General features: G+C 33.6%; 1 protein-coding gene across 8 annotated transcripts in view; it reads left to right on the forward strand.

Annotated features, from left to right (window-relative positions):
• Window positions 1–21958, forward strand: part of ARHGEF7 (Rho guanine nucleotide exchange factor 7) — a 329493-nt gene that overhangs the window by 253018 nt on the left and 54517 nt on the right. For all 8 annotated transcript variants that reach the window (XM_074299550.1, XM_074299548.1, XM_074299551.1 and 5 more), the window contains one exon: window positions 21496–21634. In XM_074299550.1, the coding sequence (XP_074155651.1) occupies window positions 21496–21634 (139 nt within the window). The remainder of the gene's footprint in view (window positions 1–21495; window positions 21635–21958) is intronic.

Below are 21958 nucleotides of genomic sequence, written 5' to 3' on the forward strand. Positions count from 1 at the left end.
GTAGTGAAGAGAGGGATAGGGAAACTTTTATAATACATATGCCATCTTTGTACATATTTTTATTCAAACTGTTTAATATATATTTGAAATTCTTACTTGGAAATTTAATCAAGGTACTAGTTTTAACAAATAAATACATGGAAGATCATTATAAGTACTATTTTAAGCATCATTACCATAACCAACTACAACAATAATAGTAGTTCACATTTATGCAGCTTTTTATATACAGATTATGTACTTTCTGATTTCCCCATTAGAATGTAAGTTGCTTGAGAGCCTCAATAGCTCAATAAAAGTATCAGTTTTGATTGTCACCTCAGGCAGTTATCTAACATAATATACATTAATAAAATGTAATGTTCTTTAGAGTTACAGTGTAGTATAGTGTATAGAGAGCTGACCTCAAAGCCAGGAAGGCTTGTAATCAAATCCAGCTTCTGACACTTTCCAGCTGTGTGGCCTTGGGCATGCCAGGTCCTTGACTGTTAACTACTCCACACAATTTAAGTCTATAAATTATAGAGAAAGTGCTAACCTGTGTTGGTGGAGGGGGAGTACCTTACTTGAGATACTTCTGTCTGTGAAACCACAGGTCTGGACCTAGAGGTCATCTAGTCCAGTTTTCTTATTTTACAAACAACAAAATTTAAGCACAACAAGGTTCACAGCCATCCAGTAAATATGCATGAAAGAGAAGAATTTGATCATAGACTCTTCAAATTGCCACTGTTTTTCCACTGTACTGTGTTGCTTCCCTTGTGAAAAATGAAAAAAAAAAAAAAAATTGGAGGATCAAAAGTCATTTGATTTTTGTTTGATTTATGAATGATCTTCCCAAACTTGCTAACAGAGATTATAAGGAGCTTGTAATAATTTTAGGTCTAATTATCTTTTTAGCCAGCAGTTAAGGATTTCTCTTGAATTAAGAGAGGAAATGTTTCTCTAACATTTCTCCTAACAATATTCCAGCTTCTTTTGTTTTGATTCCAGCTTTTCTGATAGACCTAAACAAAATCGCTTCGTGTCATTTGAAGGAAAATTACATACTATCCCCCTTTAGTTTTCTAAATCTTGAACATATTGCTAACTCTGAATAGTCTTATAAAAGTTGCATGCTTTCATGTTAATATAATTGAGCAAAGGTGAAAATTGAAGGTGTTCACTCCTAATTGGTTCTGTTTGTATTCATTCAAGCTATTTTATATTTTTGTTTGTTTGCTCTTTGCGTACTCTAATGACATTCCAAAATTGAACCTATATAAAAAGCAAAATGCAGCAAACTTTTTTTTTTTTTAAAGACTTTATCCAGTTAAATGTTTTTAAACACAGTTTTCTAAATAGTTACTATGCTGGCTGTCTTGAGGTATACCACAAGGTAGGATTTTTAATATTTAGAAAAAAAATTTGTTGTTCCAAATTACTTATTTCTTTATTGACATTATCAGGTTATTAAAGAAATAATATGTTCAGTTATTTGGAAAGACATTTCAAAGATTCCCAAGATTTTGTGTTGCAGCTATCATGAAGGTCCATGTCTATGAAATTATGCTGTCTGTATGTTTTTTAAATTAAAAAAAATAATAAAGATTTTTTAGGATCAGGGGTTATAAGCAATTTTTTGCTTTTAGAAACAAGTGATTTCTGAGTCCTTTTAGAGAGTAGAAGTATCCTTTAATCCCTTGAAAATTTAAGAAAATCCTTTAGTCATATAGTTGGAGGAATAAACTAATAAGAGATAGCAAAGTAGTTTTAAGGCAGTTGAAGTCTCCATTTGAAACAGTAAGGCTTAATTCCTTTTTAATTAATACCTATTTAAAATTATTTGTAAAGTTTCACCAGATAGAAGACAATTCTTGATTATTTTTTTCTCTCTTTCCTTTCAGAAGTATTGCACTTTTCAACAAATTTAAGAAAACTTGAGTCAGGAGAAGCTGAATTCAAATCTACCCTCAGAGACGTGGCACTTACTAGCTGTATGACTCTGAGCAAGTGACTGAAAGAAAGAAAGGGTCATACAGCTAATAAGGGTAGCTAATAAGGTCTCTGAGGGTAGATTTGAATTCAGCTCTTCCTGACTCAAGGGCCAGTACTCTATCTATTGTGCCACCTAGCTGTCTCTCCAAATACAGTTTCAAAACTAGTCATATAGGATCAGAAAATAGAAGAATCTTTACATGCTGCCTGTTTCCTCAGAATGTTTTTTTTTTGTTGTTGTTTTGTTTTTCCTGAGACAATTGGTGTTAAGTGACTTGCCCAGGATTACATAGCTAGGATGTATTAAGTTGTTGATCATATTTGAACTCAGGTCCTCCTGACTTCAGGGCTGGTGATTTATCCACTATACTAGCTATCCCTTCCTTAGAACTTTAAAAGGAAATTGGTAACTTTTCCTATTTCAGCTCCTCTGGTATTTTTTTCATTATAATCAATATCTACATTTACTTTTCACTAAGTTACACTATGATAAGCAGAAGCATTCAGAAGAGTCTTTTTATGAATATGATATTCTTATTCTTCTAATTATTTTCAGTGCAGTTATGACTTCAGCAGTGATCACCTTATTCAAGAAGTTATTAAGAATCAATGCTTTTTAGAAGGCTAAGATAAAAGTCATATTGGTGATCTTTCTGGCAAAATTCCTTATTGAACTCTGAGGTTGAACTCAAGCTTTTAGGATAAGATATTATCTAATAATTTGGTTAAATTGATTTGCCTTAATATTTTTTGCAGCATTCTGCAATTTATATTATAGGGTCACGTGAATACAGGAGGCTTGATATAAATGAAACATTATTTTTTCCTTTTTTTTTTTTTTTTTTTTTTTAAAGTAACTTGATGTCCCTGAAAGTTTGAATTGGCTTCTTAGGATTCTTAACTAGGAACCAAGAGTTCCTTACTTTGCTACTTAATATTTATGATGCTGGTTAAGTCTCTAACTCTGAAGCTCAATGATCTCATCTTTAACAGAATAAGCTGCCTCAAAAGGTTGTTGAGAGGATCAAATGAGATAGCATACTTTGAGCATAATCTGTAAATGAGGATAACAATAGCACCTATCTTGCAGAATTGTTGCAAGGATCAAACAATATATGTAAAGTGAGTGTTAAACCAAAAAATATTAGCTATTGTTATTAGCATTATGGAAACTGTTTAATTAGTATAGAAGTCTAAGTAATGAAAAATGCATATCCATTTAAAGCTCTTCATTTATTAGGACCAGAAAATTAATTTATTTATATTTTGCTTGCCTCTTTCAGTAGTATCTAGAGCATGGAAAGGACCTCAGAGAGAGGTCACTCCAATTCACCTCCCTCATTGCCACATATCTAGTAAGTAGCAGAACTTTATTCAAATTCAGCTCCTGTAAATTCAGATTTAGTACTCTTTTGGTACTGTGAATGAATAGATGTGTTGAGGTAGTGAAAAAAGTTTGATACACTAATTTGGATTAGGTAAAATAAACTCAATGGTGATAAAAATATGAATTCATTAAGCAGAGAGTAATAGAGGGGAAAAACACATTGATAATCAGTTAGTTTACAGTTGACTTAAAAACCATCTAAATTTATTTTAGTTTTTTTTTTTTTTAAGTTTTGTTTGTTTGAAAGATCTATTCACATTCCATGTCATTTTTTTCCCTGAGAAGCTGTGTTCTTTTCCATGCTTTGTTTTTTAATAACCTAGTTAGTTTAAAGCTTAATCATTCTTTTTAATTATGGAATGCGATTGTCTGTAAGGTCAAATAACAGTCAATGTTTTAGTGTATCTCCCTGCTTTCTTACTTTCATAGTTCTTTTTAGGAAGTAGCTTTTTTTTGTTTGTTTGTTTGTTTTGATCTACCTGTATACTAGAAAACTGAAAAATCATCCAAAAGGCAGTTTTTGTATTCTTGAAGTTTGTGTTATAAAATTGGAAATAATTTTTTTTTTTTAATTTGGTATTTGGTCCAATTTGAATAGAATCCAGTAGTTGAATAGTAGTGTATTCTGTATTTTCTTTCTCCATGTCTCTCCCCACTCTACTCTCCTATCCCCAATTGTAGTCAGAGAACTTGTATTCATATCCTACTGCTGAGTCCTTATAGGGCAAACTAGTTAATTTCCCTAGACCTCAGTTTCTTCATAGTGAAATGAGTGGATAAGGCCAGATGATTTTTGAGGTCCTTTTCAGATCTAGAATGCTGGTCTTTATGTATTTTTCACTAATTATATAAACGAGTTTTATATCAACCAATCATGTCACTCACCAAATATTTATTAAATGTCTACTATGTGTCAAGCACTGTTTACTGTTAGAGTGAATGGAACAATCCAATCAATCATTTTCTCATGTCTTTCTGTATGTAATTGATACCTACAGAACTGTTTTATAATATGTACAATTACAAGTTTATATAGTAATTCATGGTTACAAAGTACTTTCATATATGTCATCTCTTTGTAACTTCATAAAAACTGTGCGAAGTAGGAAGGACATTATTATTATTGTTATTATCCCTACTTTTATGGATGGGAAAATAAGATCAGTGAGTTTATGATGTATATAAGGCTGTACAGCAAATAACAGAACAGAGCTCTGCACATTTTGTAGCCTAATAAGAAATATGAGTTAAGAACATCATAATAGTAATTACATAGAAGTAATTATTTAAAAATAGTAAACAAATAATAACCAATTAGTATTATATCCAGAATATCTGTTGCCTGGAAATAACAACAGCATCAACAATAACTATGACTCCTTTGTAGCTATTTGACATCACATTTCTTCACAATAACACTGTAATGAGAAAGTAAGACTTGAAGAGCTTATATGATTTGAGTATAGTTGTAGAGCAAGTAGAGAACCAATTTGGCAGAGTGGATAGAACACAAAACTTGAAGTCAGAAAAAGACCTGAATTCAAATACTGCTTCAGGTTTTCACAAATTCTGTGTCAAATATTTGGCATTCTAGTTTCATATTTCATATATAAAATGGGAATAATAATAGCATATATCTCATAGAATTGTTATGAGATTCAGTTGAAATAATATATGTAAGACATGATATAAATGTTAAGTGTTAGTGCTTATATGTATAAATGGAATGTATATCTGTATAATACCTATAGATTTATATATATGTATGTAGATACACATATATGTATAATTGTGTATAATATATGTATAATGTATATATGTATGTAGATACACATATACACATACACACACATATATATATATACATATATTTTTATATATGTATATATATGTATGTATGTAGATACAGATATACCTACATACATAGAAATCATTGTATAAAGATCTGATTCCTTCTTATCTAAATATTAACTGCTGAAAATCTAGGTTTGTTTTAGTTAGCTGATGTGGAATTAACTGAAGACAGCTTATTTAGAGCATTGACATGAAATTATTGTTGTATACTGTAGATTTGAAAGCTTTCTGAATAAATTTTCCACTATTAAATTAGGCACAAAACATTCTATATGCTGTATTTAAGCAAACATTATTAATATATTCTTGATGTTTTAACATGGTTCTTTTAAAACTTGACTTTAAAAAGTTTTCAATACATGTATTGGAGGGAGGAGAGAGAATTTTTGTGGGGAGAGTTAGTTTTCAGAGAAGGGAGATATTTGTTCTGAAATTGAAATCTTTTAGAGCCACTAACATTTTGGGAAACTTTTAGGGCTTTAAAGGGAATGTTTTTCCAACAGATGCTGTATTTATCCCCTGTACTATTACCTTAATAGCTATTTAGATAAATCTGTGAAACTTAAACATAGCATTTTCTCAAAATAACTGGAGCATGGAATACAGATAATTTTCTGAGTCAGGAGACTCTTTGTCCCTCCTCCACTTGGTATATCCCAGAGCCTTGCAGTGTGCCCACTGATGTCATTCTTTGAGAAACTGTCCTAAAGTCAGAAGCCATTGAAGCTCAGACCTAAGGAATTCAGAGCCCTAAAAATACAGAAAAATCACTAAAGGAGCCAAAAACTCCCCTTAGATTTGTCAAGATGCGTTGCCTATGTGCTCTCCTCAGACCTGTAAGCAGTGAGAGCTCACAGTCCGTTTACTACAAACCAAGCCCAGCTTCAGGAGTGTAAGTCTTATATTTATTTGACTTTGGAAGTAGTTGGGTATTTATCATTTTTTTTTAAATGTAGTTGATTACCAGCTTTTAGGCTACTGGTCTCATGTTTTGAACACAAAAACCCTGTATACCTAAATTTTTTTAAGATAGTGAGACTACTGTGAAAGGTATTATGCCTCTCTAATGGGAATTATCAATGTAATTCTAAAATGTTGTATTTTGCTGTTGGTAGCATTGGAAGCAGTTTGGCTTAGAGGAAATCTAAAGAAAGACTTACTTGAATTCTCAAGGTCATTTTGGAATAGCTATTTTAAAGATTTTTCCATAGCAAACTATTCTAACTCTATTTTGGATTCTCCAATCCTATGAATATCTTAACTAAACTGTATTTTCCCCAAATTCATTTCTTTTGATTAAATCAGCTGTGATATATGTTCACAATCAAATTATTTTGAATTGCAAGTTTAATAATTTGTACCATAAAATGATTTAAATTCTTTTCTCCAAACCTCCTCTCCCCAAGCATTCTGTTACTTTTTTGTTCAGCTAAAAGATGATCTTTTTTTGTGTGCTCCCTTTGTTTCTTTTCTGTGTCTCACAATGTCATTTCAGTAAATACAGAGGAAGATACACTGTACAATACTTTCTAGTGCCAGTAGAAATTAAGTGAACTGAAAAGAGCCATTGTCTTTTCAAAATAGCTATGAACAGCATGGGGTGTGTGTGTGTGTGTGTGTGTGTGTGTGTGTGTGTGTGTGTGTGTTGTAATTCAACATAGAAGTAAATAAATAAAACTAACACAGTGAACTGCAAAGGATTTTGAAATTCCCACTGAATTTTAAACTCAACACCCATGGCTTCTAGTATTGTACAAAGATCTTATTTCTCCTCATCTAGACATTAACTGCTGAAAATCTGGATTTGTTTTAGTTTAAGTGCTGTCTCTAGTTGATGTAGAATTAACTGAGAACAGATCATTTAGAACATAGATTTGAAATTGTTGATGTGTACTGTGGATTTGAAAGCTTCCTAAATAAATAAATACTCTAATATTAAATTAGGCAAAAAACATTCTATTTGCTATATTTAAGCAAATGTTATTAATATATTCCTGATGTGCTAACATTTGGTTCTTTTTTTTTTTTTAACTTAAACAGTGTTTTCAAAAGCATAGATGAATGCTGTTTCCATCTCATGAATATTCTTCTCTATACATTGATCTGTATTGGTAATGGAAGAGACTACCCAATATCTAATGTTTATTAGCTATTAAATATAGTTTTCTGAGGAAAATGTTATTAAGAGGATGTGTTGATTGCTTTGATTTAAAAAAAAAAAAAGTTTACATAGAGAAAGCCAGACTTTTGTCATATCAGACATTATGAATAAGGTTATGATAAAAATAAGGTTTTAGAGATGAAATTAATGACATTTTTGCTTATTTACTCCATTCTTGCTATAAGTATTTTGTGGTATAGTCACAAACTTTGAGATACAGGAATAGAGGTTGTAAGCATCAAAGGAAAATAGAAACAATATAGTGATAGCATTCTATCTTCCTTGATTTAGGCAGGTACTTTAGTTACTGTTGTTTTGTGATAAGAATTACTTACTACAAAATCGGAGAGTCATCTATGTGTAAAATCCCAACAAAATCTATTTAAGAAAGGATCTTAGGGTTTTGGTTGGAGGATTTTGAAATTAGATAGATTGCCAGAACAGAAGCCCCCCAAGGTCAGGGGACTCCAAAAATATTTCATTTGAAGCTATACCATATCATTTTTCCTCGCTCAAGTGGTTTGCACCCCAAATTCATTTGGGACAAAGAGATACAGGTCTGATTTTCTGGAGTTGCTTCATGTTGATAAGGAGCTGAGGGAGAGTTGTCCCTGCCCAGTGGGGGTCCAGACTGAGGAGGGGAGACAGAATGGTGACAGCAGCATTCAGTGGGGTGCTGAGTGTCAGAATCAGTTAGCCAGTGGTATTTACGATGAACAAGTAGTTGGAAGTTCATAGCTTGGAGCCTGGAGAAAGCAAAGTAGGTTAAAAATGCAGGAGCCAAATATGATCAAAAAGGATAATTAAAAGTGGAGCTAGTAGGGACAATAGCTGGGAACCCCACCCAGAGGAAGGCTGGGATGGGGGGTGGGGTGTAGAGAGATGAGGCTATCTTGAATGCCTCTCATCCAAATAGCTTTTCCTAGGATAAGTACTAAAGACTGTTTTCCCTCAAACACCTGCTTTTGTCTTCTTGAAGGGGTGAGGGCAGTGTCTGAAGCAGTGGCTTTATACACAGTGAAAAGAGCACTCAGATGACCTAGGATCTAAGCAACATGATTAAAAAGGTGTTAAACATTGCATGCATTTTAGAGAGGATGACATGTAGAGTGGAAATAATAATTAATCTTAAATAGGTTTGATGTCCTTTAGCAAAAACCTGAGCCTTCAAGGAAGACTGTTACCCAATTAGTAAAGGTGACAACAAAAACCAAAAGCAGTTTGAAACCCCTAAGAGGGGGCATATGTGTAAAATCCATCTGCCAGTTCTTCCCTAAGTATGTACCCCTCCTCCAAATAGGCTTTAGGATGGGGGTTTAGCAGCCCTTTCACAAACTGGGAATATTTGATAGATCTGTTTAATTGTTTCTTCTAACATGTCATTAGTGAAAATAGGTTTCACAAGGATTGGAGAGCATGGTTTTTCAAGTGAGTGACTTGGTGTAGTCCATGGAGAAGTTTCCACTGGCTGGCTTCAGATTGCAGAATGTTAGTTCTCAGGTGGTTGATGAAAAAGCTTCAAGAAAAGTGGTTTAGAAGCATTATGACTGAGTTTGTTAGAATAATTTTGGAATGGTGTCCCACAATTATGATGTGGGTGAGAGATCTTTTCTGGCAAGAAGACAGGGGATAGTCAGCTTGAAGTTATTCCTCTGAGAGAGTAGCTAGTACAAATGGAGTGGCATCCAGGGTGCAGATGGTGACATTTGGGAATGGGGTCTTGGCAAATAATGCATCAGGTCGCATGTGTGGACTGCCTTGATGGCATATGAGGATGCTGAAGGCACACCCAACAATCCTGAATAGCCCTACTAGCCTTACTAAAGACCAAGGAGTTATCTCTCCATTGGCAGGGGCCCAGAATGACACCAGGAGAGCTGAAGGAAAGCTCTCATCCTTGGAGTGTTTTTAAAGGTACACCTGGAAAAAGTGGAAAATAAAATAACAAGAAAGCAAGCTAATCTTAAATGCCTCAGCCATCTTGTGAGTTAATGAAGGCTGGGCCTTTGTGGCTCTTCAAAGAACTGCCCAGAAAGAAGTTCTCACTGACTTGCCTCTGGTATTAGAAGCTGGCCTGAGGGTATCTGAAACCACCCCGAAGGAGAAAGGATGTGTCCTCCTTGCTTCTGAGCTGGGGAAGTAACGATGCCATGGGCAGATGCAAATAGGCAGCAGTATGGGCAGCTGAATCTGCAAGCCAGTTTCCCTTACGTGTTTAATAGGAGAACTTTTTGCTGTCAAAAGTCCCCTTTCTTTTCATAAAATCCCAAGAGCAGACAAAATATGAAAAGCATATTTGGGGTCATTATAGATGTTTATTCTCATTCCTTTCCCTAGTTCCAGAGGCCTCAGTAAGGGCAATGAGTTCAGCCTGGGCTTAGCCTCCAGGATGCTATTGAGGGTCTCCACCCCAGAATTCCTCACTTTCAAGAAAACTGGACCCATCTGTAAACCCTTCACCATCTGGGTTGTAATGTCACCTAAATGTGTTGTCAGGGAGCAGAGTGTCAGGGTTAAGAGTGTGACACACCTGGAGAGTCAGGTCAGGGGTGTCTAGCAGGAGAGCCTGATATAAAACTTCCCATTAGCAAGTCACTGATGACCTTTGGCTTCCAAAATACTTGGGGTTAAACCTCCAATGGCTGACCTAGGGTGAGTTTAGAGTCTTCCTCAATTAGAAGGGTCATAACAGTCACTTCTCTATGGCAGGAGGGTCACCTCAAAGATACTAACTTCTTTGAGAAGTAAACAATGGGTCTGGGATAAAGTTCTAGAGCCTGAGTCAAGGCCCTAGAGCTTGGCCCAACTTTTCTTTAGGTAGGGCTAAAGCCAGAGCAAGAGATTAGTTTAGCTTTTGGAATCTTAATAAACTGATAACACTGTGTGGGCCTTTAAACAAAGAACTTCATAGCCCTGCATGGGAGGAAGGGAGGCTGAAAGTTAAGGGTTTGTATGGTTGCAGTCAGAGAAGCCTCTGGGGTGGAACTGCAGATTATAATAACACCTAACCCATACTGGTCATGTGCATTGTGAGGGGTTGCATTCCCCTGGATTTGTCTTTTCAAGGGGAAAAAGAAATTGTGAGTCTTTATGCAATGGTATGCAAAGGAAAGCATCTTTAAGATCGAGAAAACCATTGTGTCTCCTGGGATACTTGTATTGGGCTCATGGCTTCTACTGACCATTTGCTCTGATTATAGAAAAAGCAGGGACATAATTATAAATAATTATAATAGCATTAAAATAGGTCCTTCAGGAGCACATGCATGATAGGACAAAGCATCCTTAGTTAGATTTGTTTGACAGCTTGATAATATAGTAATAACTCTTACCTCAAAGTCAGACTCAGGAATAATCAGGTGAGAAACACATAGAACTGGGAAACTGAGTCAGAAGGATCCTTCCTTAAGCAGAGGCTGAAGCAATCTTCCTAACTCTTACCCAGATAAGAGGTCCACCTAGACATTTCAGGAAGGCATTCTCTGAGTAACTTATGACATTTCTCATACATTATGTTGGGCTACTGACTTAATGATCAGGTAATCAAATTCAGAACTCAAAAGAATATCAAAGACAGTCCCAAGAGATTTTATCTCTATTAGCAAATTCTACCAATTGCAGTTTAGGGCTAGATATATTATTTTACATTTTAACATATTTTATATGTTTAAACTTATTCTGGTACAAAGGATTAAACATTATATAGGCTTATTGATTGTTGGTAAATGCATTCCTTGTTTAAAAACTATAAATAAATAAGTTTCCTTTTTGTTTTAGGGACAAAACAATTCTTAAAATTGAGATAGAACAAATTTTAAAAATGACTTAATTTTAGTTAACAAGATTCCCTAGATTTTGATTAAATGTTCTAGACAAACTGAATTGCAATTTGGTTATTTTCCAATAATTCTCTTTTTTCAATATTGAACTAGAAATGCTAGCCTTGGCAATAAGAGCCGAGAAAGAGATTCAAGGAATTAGAGTAGGAAATGAGGAAATCACATTATCACTTTTCGCAGATGACATGAGGGTATACTTAGAGAACCCCAAAGGCTCTGCTAAAAAGCTATTAGAAATAATTCAGAATTTTAGCAAAGTTGCAGGATACAAAATAAATTCACATAAATCCTCAGCATTTTTACATATTACCAACACAATCCAACAGCAAGAGATATAAAGAGATATTCCATTCAAAGTAACGGTCGATTGTATAAAATATTTGGGAATATATCTACCAAAGGAGAGTCAGGAATTATATGAGCAAAATTACAAAACACTTGCCACAAAAATAAAGTCAGATTTAAATAATTGGAAAGACATTCAGTGCTCTTGGATAGGCCGAGCGAATATAATTAAGATGACAATACTCCCTAAACTAATCTACTTATTTAGCGCTATACCAATCAGACTTCCAAGAAACTATTTTAATAACCTAGAAAAAATAACAACAATTCATATGGAACAACAAAAGGTCGAGAATTTCAAGGGAAGTAATGAAAAAAAATTAAGTGAAAGTGGTCTAGCTGTACCTGATCTAGAACTCTATTATAAAGCAACAGTCACCAAAACCATTTGGTATTAGCTAAGAAATAGACTAGTTGATCAGTGGCATAGATTAGGTTCACAGGGCAAGATAGTGAATAAAAATAGCAATCTAGTGTTTGACAAACCCAAAGATCCCAAATTTTGGGATAAGAATTCATTATTTGACAAAAACTGCTGGGAAAACTGGAAATTAGTATGGCAGAAACTAGGCATGGACCCACATTTAACACCACATACTAAGATAAGATCAAAATGTGTCCAAGATTTAGGCATAAAGAATGAAATCATAAATAAATTGGAGGAACGTGGGATGGTTTACCTCTCAGACTTGTGGAGGAGGAAGGAGTTTGTGTCCAAGGGAGAACTAGAGACCATTATTGCTCACAAAATAGAACATTTTGATTACACCAAATTAAAAAGGTTCTGCACAAACAAAACTAATGCAAACAAGATTAGAAGGGAAGTAACAAATTGGGAAAACATTTTTACAGTTAAAGGTTCTGATAAAGACTCATCTCCAAAATATACAGAGAATTGACTTTAATTTATAAGAAATCAAGCCATTCTCCAATTGATAAATGGTCAAAGGATATGAACAGACAATTTTCAGATGATGAAATTAAAACTATTTCCACTCATATGAGTGTTCCAAATCACTATTGATCAGAGAAATGCAAATTAAGACAACTCTGAGATATTATTACACACCTGTCAGATTGGCTAAGATGACAGGAACAAATAACGATGAATGTTGGAGGGGCTGTGGGAAAACTGTGACACTGATGCATTGTTGGTGGAGTTGTGAAAGAATCCAACCATTCTGGAGAGCAATCTGGAATTATGCCCAAAGTTATCAAAATGTGCATACCCTTTGACCCAGCCATACTACTACTAGGCTTATATCCCAAGGAAATACTAAAGAAGGGAAAGGGACCTGTATGTGCCAAAATGTTTGTGGCAGCCCTTTTCATAGTGGCTAGAAGCTGGAAGATGAATGGATGTCCATCAATTGGAGAATGGTTGGGTAAATTATGGTATATGAATGTTATGGAATATTATTGTTCTGTAAGAAATGACCAACAGGAGAAATACAGAGAGGCTTGGAGGGACTTACATCAACTGATGCTGAGTGAAACGAGCAGAACCAGAAGATCATTATACACTTCAACAATGATACTGTATGAGGAGGTTTTCTGATGGAAGTAGATATCTTCAACATAGAGAAGAGCTAATCCAATTCCAATTGATCAATGATTGACAGAATCAGCTACATCCAGAAAAGGCACACTGGAAAATGAGTATAAACTGTTAATTTTACCTTCTGAATCCAATTTTTCTTGTGCAACAAGAGAACTGTACGGATCTGTACACATATATTGTATCTAGGAAATACTTTAACATGTTTAACATGTATATGACTACCTGCCATCTAGGGGAGGGGGTGGAGGGAGGGATGGGAAAAGGTGTAACAGAAGTGAGTGCAAGGAACAATGGTGTGTAAAAATTACCCATTATTTTGTTCTGTCAATAAAAAGTTATAATTAAAATAAAAAAAAAACTAAAAAAAAAATTAAAAAAAATTAGAACTGAACAAATAGAAATGAATGATTCATTGAGACATCAAGAATCAGTCAAGCAAAACCAAAAAAAAATGAAAAATTATAAAAAATGTTAAGTATCTATTTGCAAAAACAACAGGACTGGAAAATATATCTAGAAGAGATAATCTGAAGATTATTGGACTTCACGAAAATGATGATGAAAAAAAGAGCCTAGATATTATTTTACTGGAAATCATCAGAGAACTGCCCAGATGTAATAGAATCAGAAGGTAAAATAGGCATGGAAAGAATTCAAACACCTTCTAAAAAAGACCCTAAAATAAAAACTCCAAGAAATATTGTGGCTAGCAAAACTGTCAGATTAAGGGGAAAATATTACAAGCAGCCAGAAAAAAACCAATTCAAATTCTTAGGTGCCACAATAAAGATCACTCAAGATCTGGCTGCTTCTACATTAAAGAATCGAAGGGCCTGGAATCTGATATGCCGAAAGGCAAAAGAATTTGGAATGCAGTCAAGAATAAATTACCCAGCTGAACTGACCATTTTCTTCCATGGAAGAAGATGGACATTTAATGAAGTAGATGAATTCCATTTGTTTCTAAGGAAAAAACCAGATCTAAACAAAAAATCCAACCATAGGATTCGAGAGAAGCAGAAAAAGGTAAAAGGAACTCTTGAGAACTGTATTTCTGTTATGGATATATATAAAGACCACATGTATAATTTGATTTTACTGATATAACATAAAAAAGGAAAGTAGAAATGGAAAGGGGATAGTATCAGAAAAAGGAAAAATAAAAAGAGGGAAACTACATCCCATGATGAGGCAAAGGAAACCTATCATGTCTGAGGGAATTTAGAGAGGGGGAGGAACATTGTGTGAATCTTACTCTCATTAGAGTTGACTCAAAGAGAAAATAATTGATATATTTGTTTTATATAGAAACTTCTCTTACCTCATTAAAAAGTGGGAGGGGAAAAGGAAAAGAGTAATAAGGGAAGGTTATAAAAAAGGGGAAAGGATTCAAAAAGGGTGGGAGGGAGTCTAAAGAGCTGAGTGATGGCAAGTGGTACCCATAACTTTAATACTGGGAAAGGGGGTAAGGAGAGGCAATAAAAAGAAAAGCATAATCTGGAGATAATAAGATGGCAGGAAATACAGAATTAGTCATTTTAAACATAAATATGAATAGGATGAACTCTCCCATAAAGGGGAGGCAGATAGCAGACTGGATCAAAAGTCAGAACCCTATTATAAGTTGTTTACAGGAAACACATTTAAAGCAGGGAGATACATACAGAGTAAAGGTAAAAGGCTGGAGCAGAATCTATTATGCTTCAGGTGAAGTCAAAAAAGCCGGGGTAGCCATCCTTATCTCAGATCAAGCAAATGCAAAAATTGATCTAATTAAAAGAGATAAGGAAGGAAACTCTGTCTTGCTAAAGGCTAGCATAGACAAAGAAGTAATATCAATACTAAACATATATACACTAAGTGGTATAGCATCTAACTTCCTAAAGGAGAAGTTAAGAGAGTTACAAGAAGAAATAGAGAGCAAAACTATAATAGTGGGAGATCTCAACCTTGAACTCTCAGAGTTCGATAACTCAAACCACAAAACAAATAAAGAAATTAAAGAGGTAAATGGAATATTAGAAAAAATAGGTATAATATATCTTTGAAGAAAACTGAATCGTGACAGAAAGTATACTTTCTTTCTTCTCAGCAGTTCATGGAACCTGTACAAAAAATGACCATATATTAGGACATAAAGACCTCAAAATGAAATGCAAGGAGGCAGAAATAGTAAATGCTTTCTTTTCCAATCACAATGCAATAAAAACTACATTCAACAAAAAGTTAGGGGTAAATAGACCAAAAAGTAATTGGAAACTAAATAATCTCATGTTAAACAATGATTGGGTGAAACAGCAAATTATAGAAAAAATAATTTCACTCAAGATAATGACAACAATGAGACATCATACCAAAATTTTTAGGATGTAACCAAAGCAGTAATAAGGGGAAATTTTATATCTTTAGAGGCTTACTTGAATAAAATAGAGAAAGAAAAGATTAATGAATTGGGCTTGCAACTTAAAAAGCTAAAAAAAGACGAAATTAAAACCCCCCCAATCAAATATTAAACTTGAAATTCTAAAATTAAAAGGAGAAATTAATAATATTTAAAGTAAAATAAAACTATTGAATTAATAAAAATAAATAAAAATATTTAATTAAATTTATTATTTAAAATATTTAATTAAAATAATAAATTAAATTAAAATTTAAAAATATTTAATTTAAAATAATTTTAAAAATAATAAAAAATAAGAGTTTTAATTAAAAAAAAACTAAAATAAATAAGCCTTTGGTAAATCTGATTAGAAAAATCAAAAAGGAAAATCAAATTCTTAGTCTTAAAAATGAAAAGGGAGAACTTTCCACGAATGAAGAGGAAATTAGAGCAATAATAAGGACTTACTTTGCCCAACTTTATGCCAATAAATTTGACATCTACGTGAAATGGATGACTACCTCCAAAAATATAGGCTTCCCAGATTAACAGAGGAGGAAGTAAATTGTTTAAATAGGCCCATTTCAGAAAAAATTTATAGAACAAGCTATTCATCAACTCCCTAAGAAAAAATCCCCTGGATCAGGTGTATTTTACCTGTGAATTTTACCAAACATTTAAAAAATAATTAGCCCCAATGCTATATAAACTATTTGAAAAAATAGGAAATAAAGGAGTCCCATGAAATTCCTTTTATGACACAGACATGGTACTGATAACTAAACCAGGTAGGTTGAAAACAGAGAAAATTATAGACCTGCCCCCCTAATGAATATTGATGCTAAAATCTTAAATAAGATATTAGTAAAAAGACTATATAGAAAATCATCCCTAGGATTTTATACCAGGAATGCAGGAATGATTCAATATTAGGAAAACTATTAGTATAATTGACCATATTAATAACCAAATTAACAATAACCATATGACCATCTCAATAGATGCAGAAAAAGCATTTGATGAAATCTAACATCCATTCCTTCTAAAACCACTTGAGAATATAGGAGTAAATGGACTTTTCCTTAAAATAATCAGTAGCATCGATTTAAAAACATCAGTAAGCATCATATTATGGAGATAAACTGGAACCATTCCCAATAAGATCAGGAGTGAAACAAGGTTGCCCACTATCACCATTACTATTCAATATTGTTATTAGAAATGCTAGCTTTGGCAATAAGAGTTGAAAAAGAGATTAAAGGAATTAAAGTAGGTAATGAAGAAACCAAATTACCACTCTTTGCTGATGATATGATGGTGCACAAAGAGAACTCCAGAGATTCTACTAAAAAAAACAATTAGAAATAATTCACATCTTTTGCAAAGTTGCAGGATACAAAATGAACCCACATAAGTCATCAGCATTCTTATATATCACTAACAAAATCCAGCAGAGTTACAAAGAGAAATCCCATTTAAAGTACCTACCAATAGTATAAAATATTTCATAATCTATCTGCCAAGGGAACATCAGAAATTATATGAGCAAAACTACAAAACTTTCCACACAAATAAAGTCAGATCTAACCAATTGGAAAAATATTAGATGCTCTTGGATTGGGCAAGCAAATATAATAAAGATGACAACAGTACCTAAACTAATCTATTTATTTAGCACTATACCAATCGAACTCTCAAAAACCTATTTTAATGACCTAGAAAAAAACAAAACAAAAAGTTCATATGGAAAAACAAAAGGTCAAGAATTTCAAGGGAGTTAATGAAAGAAAAAAAAAATCAAATAAAGGTGGCCTAACTGTACCAGACCTAAAATTAAATTATAAAGCAGCAGTTACCAAAACCATTTGGTATTGGCTCAGAAATAGACTATTTGATCAGTGGAATAGGTTAGGTTCAAAGGACAAAACAGTCAATAATTTTAATAATCTAGTGTTTCACAAACCCAAAGACTCCAGCTTTTGGGATAAGAATTCACTATTTGACAAAAATTGCTTGGAAAATTGGAAATTAGTATGGCAGAAACTAGGCATTGACCCACACTTACCACCGTACACCAAGATAAGGTCAAAATGGGTTCATGACCTAGGTATAAAGAATGAGATTATATATAAATTAGAACATAGGATAATTTACCTCTCAGACCTGTGGAAGAGGAAGAAAATTATGACTAAACAAGAACTAGATCATTATTGATCACAAAATAGAGAATTTCTATTTTATCAAATAAAAAAGTCTTTGTACAAACAAAACTAATGCAGACAAGATTAGAAGGGACGCAGTTAACTGGGAAAATATTTTTTCCCAGTTCTGATAAAGGCCTCATTTCCAAAATATATAAAGAATTGACTCTAATTTATAAGAAATCAAGCCATTTTCCAATTGATAAATGGTCAAAGAAGATAAACAATTTCCAGATGAAGAAATTGAAATTATTTCTAGCCATATGAAGTCATTATTAATCAGAGAAATGCAAATTAAGACAACTCTGAGATACCACTATACCTGTCAGATTGGCTAGAATGACAGGGAAAGGTAATGCAGAATGTTGGAGGGGATGTGGGAAAACTGGGACACTGATACATTGTTGGTGGCATTGTGAATACATCTAGCCATTCTGGAGAATGATTTGGAACTATGCTCAAAAAGTTATTGAACTGTGCATACCTTTTGATCCAGCAGTGTTACTACTGGGCTTATATCCCAAAGAGATTTTAAAGAAGGGAAAGGGACCTGTATGTGCAAGAATGTTTGTGGTAGCCCTCTTTGTAGTGACCAGAAACTGGAAACCGAATGGATGCCCATCAGTTGGAGAATGGCTGAATAAATTGTGATATATGAATACTATGGAATATTATTGTTCTGTAAGAAATGACCAGCAGGATGATTTCAGAAAGGCCTGGAAAGACTTACATGAACTGATGCTGAGTGAAATGAGTAGTACCAGATCATTATATACTTCAATAACAATACTGATCAATTCTGATGGATTTTGCCACCAATAGAGCAGTAATAAACTGAACCAGCTACACCCAGCGAAAGAAGTCTGGGAGATAACTATGAACCACTATATAGAATCCTCAATCCCTCTTTTTGTCCACCTGCATTTCTGATTTCCTTCACAGTCTGATGGTATACTATTTCAAAGACCGATTCTTTTTGTACAGCAAAATAACTGTATGTACACGTGTGTGTGTATGTGTGTGTGTGTGTGTGTATATTGTCTTTAACATATACTTTAACATATTTAACATGTATTGGTTTACCTGCCATCTGGTGTTGGGGGTGGGGGGAAGGAGGGGAAAAGTTGGAACAAAAGATTTTGTAATTGTCAATGCTGAAAAATTACCCATGCATATATCTTGTAAATAAAAAGCTATTCAAACAAACAAACAGTCAGAAGCTATTTTCTTCCTTTTATCTGTTGCCTGATTTTAATGGTGATTCAGTTCCAACTTAGTCTTTTTGTCCCAGGCCATGGTCCAGTCTTCCTCATAAAATGATCTATTCTTCCATTGGTAAAGGATACTACAGGTTATTTTAGTTCTGCCGTTTTGCTTTATACATAGGGCCATTGAGGTCCAGAGAGGTGAATAACTTACCCCTTGTTTATAGCAGGGGTCTGGCTGGTTTTAAAACTCCCAGGAAAGTACTTTTTTTGCTAGACAGTGCTGCCTTTCTTTTTTTGTGTTTTTACTCTGATTTTTGAGAAGGGATAATTTATTTAAAGTTCTTAGTTACATAACCAAGAATTGAAATCATGAGCATATTCTACCAATTTTCAATGATCACTTTTTGTCCATGGCATTTGATTGATCCATGTTCTGAGTAAGGCGACCAGAATTCTTAGGGAAAAAGGGGCAGTTTGAGCATATATTTAGAACCAATGTGGCTTTATGACCAATGACAGGTGAGAAAACATTATAATAGAAAGTGAATGACCTTTGGAAGATAAAAAGGGTGCCTGTCATAAAAAAATAAAATAAAATAAATAAAAATTAGTCAATAAATATCTAAGCAGTGTAGAACTTAAAAAAAAAAACCAAAAAGCAAAAAAACAAGTCATAGAATTATATAGTCCATACTTCACTCATCTTAATAAAGTACAAGAGATTCCTGGAGGTTGATGATAAATCATAACTTATGTATATTTTAATAGTTATTCTGAGTTTCAAAGCATTAACTTAAAAACAAGATTTAGATAAAATCTGTAAATATTTTTTCAGCTCTTCCCTGTATATAGGTTTGAGCTATAGTGATGATCTTTGTGAAAAATAAAGTATAGTTAGTGGTAGACCATCTTTTGTGGTCCTTTCTCTTCATTCACATGGCTACTACTTTTTTTTTTTTCTTTAGCTTTTGTCACCCCTCATTTGGACTATTACAATTAAACAATTAACTTTTTTTTTTTTTTTTTTTTTTTGGCTTAGGCAGTTGGGGTTAAGTGACTTGCCAAAGTCACACAGCCAGGAAGTATTAAGTGTCTGAGACTAGATTTGAACTCAGGTCTTCCTGACTTCAGGCTGGTGTTCTATCTACTGTGCCACATAACTTCCCCTACAATTAGTTAGTGTCCCTCCCTCCATTTTCTCCCACTTACATTCCATTCTTCACATAGGTAACTGCCAGATTGATATTTCTGAAGTACAGGTGTGGCCATGTCATTCCCTTGGTTAAAATGCAGCACTAATTCTATACTAATAATAAGTATAAACTTATTTGTTTAGTGCTAACTCTTTGTTTCATTGTTTATCCTTTACAGTCTTTTCTGCCCTATAGTTTTCACAGATTTGCGGCTTCCATGTACTCTTCTATACACACTGGCATTTGTGCTATCTCTACTCTGTGACTTTCCAACCTGATGCTCTGGTACATTTTGTTCTTAATCATAGGAATGTTCTCTCTCTCCATGTTCAGTTTTTGGAATCTTTACTTCTATTCAAAAGACCTTTTTTGATCCTTTCACTAATTAGTTTTTTTTCTCTACTGTTAAATTATTCTGTTTTTACTTTTAAAATATTTTCTTTTTATTTATAAGTCCAAATGCATGGCATTTTCTCCAAATAAAATGTGAATTCCTTGAGGAGCAAGGGTGCTTTTCATTTTTAGAGTTGTATTTCCCAGCTCTAATCCCTGCATATAGTTGGGGCTTAATATTATGCTTGATGAATTGAACCGAACACATAAGTTGACTAGAGAATTACATTGAAACTCTGCACTCACTCCTTTCTTTTTCCTTATAGAATTAAGAATAAGATGAATTTAGTTATTTAATATTTGAGGGATCTCATAAGTTGGTTTTGTTGATAAAGAAGTTCCTGTAGGAATAGTCCTAGATGGAAGCATATGTATATGTATGTGTGGATGAAGAATTGGCATTGAACATTGGCATTGAACAATTATGGTATGGTAACTGTGGGCATTATATTTTATCTTCTCAGCTTTTGAATTTTAAAGATCATCCATACTTCATTTAATTTATTCTGTTTTTGGGTTATAATCATATTTTTGAAGCACATTTCAAGGAATACATTTAGTGGATATTTGTTCATGACATTTAAGGTTTTTTTTTTTCCCCTGAGTAAATGATGTACAAGTTCACTTATATTGAAATATTTTTTCTTAGGAAAAGTCCTGAGAAATGATTTAGCCTAACTTAAGGAAATTGAGGCCCTAAAAGATTGCCTCAGGATCATAGTAGAGTTTTTAATAGAGAGTGGACTGGACTTAAGCTTTCTGAGCCCTAGCTTGGTGAACTTTTCCTACTGTGGGAAAAGATAGTTTGCTTTTTGTTCTTATTTATATTCGTAGCACTGATAAAACCTATTATTATTCTCTATCTTTGTGTTCTTCATTAATCTCTGATATAATTAAGGATGTGTAAATAGCCTAGCAGTTACTGTAATTTTGCTTTTGTAATTTTTACCCCTAACAAGAAAGTTCTTTTCTATTAATCCTTTGTTTGCTCAGTGAGGATTTGGGAGAATTTATGGAGATGAAAGGCGCCAACAGTCCTGGGATTCTTGTGTTGACCACAGGCCTCAGCAAACCTTTTATGCGCCTGGATAAATATCCTACTTTACTCAAAGAACTTGAAAGACATATGGAGGTACCATTTTCTCCCTTTACATTAATTTCTTCAATACTTATTATATGCAGCATTACTATCTATGTTTTTGGGACTTGGGTGAATCACTTTGTGGGCCTTGAGACTAAGTGATCTATGGCTCCTCACCTCAAGTATCTTGCAGGTTATATATTATAATCAAAACTCACTACGTATTTCAGAACCAACTAAAAGTTTCTCTGTGGCTTGAGATAGTTTTTAACCAAAAAAACTATTTTACTTTTGGTATTTTGAGATAAATAATATCCTCCTCCTCTTTCTTCTCTCCCTCTTTTCTCCCTCTCTCTCTTCTCCCTCTCTCTCTTC

Source organism: Sminthopsis crassicaudata, chromosome 3, assembly GCF_048593235.1.
Source record: "Sminthopsis crassicaudata isolate SCR6 chromosome 3, ASM4859323v1, whole genome shotgun sequence".
Taxonomy (NCBI): Eukaryota; Metazoa; Chordata; class Mammalia; order Dasyuromorphia; family Dasyuridae; genus Sminthopsis; species Sminthopsis crassicaudata.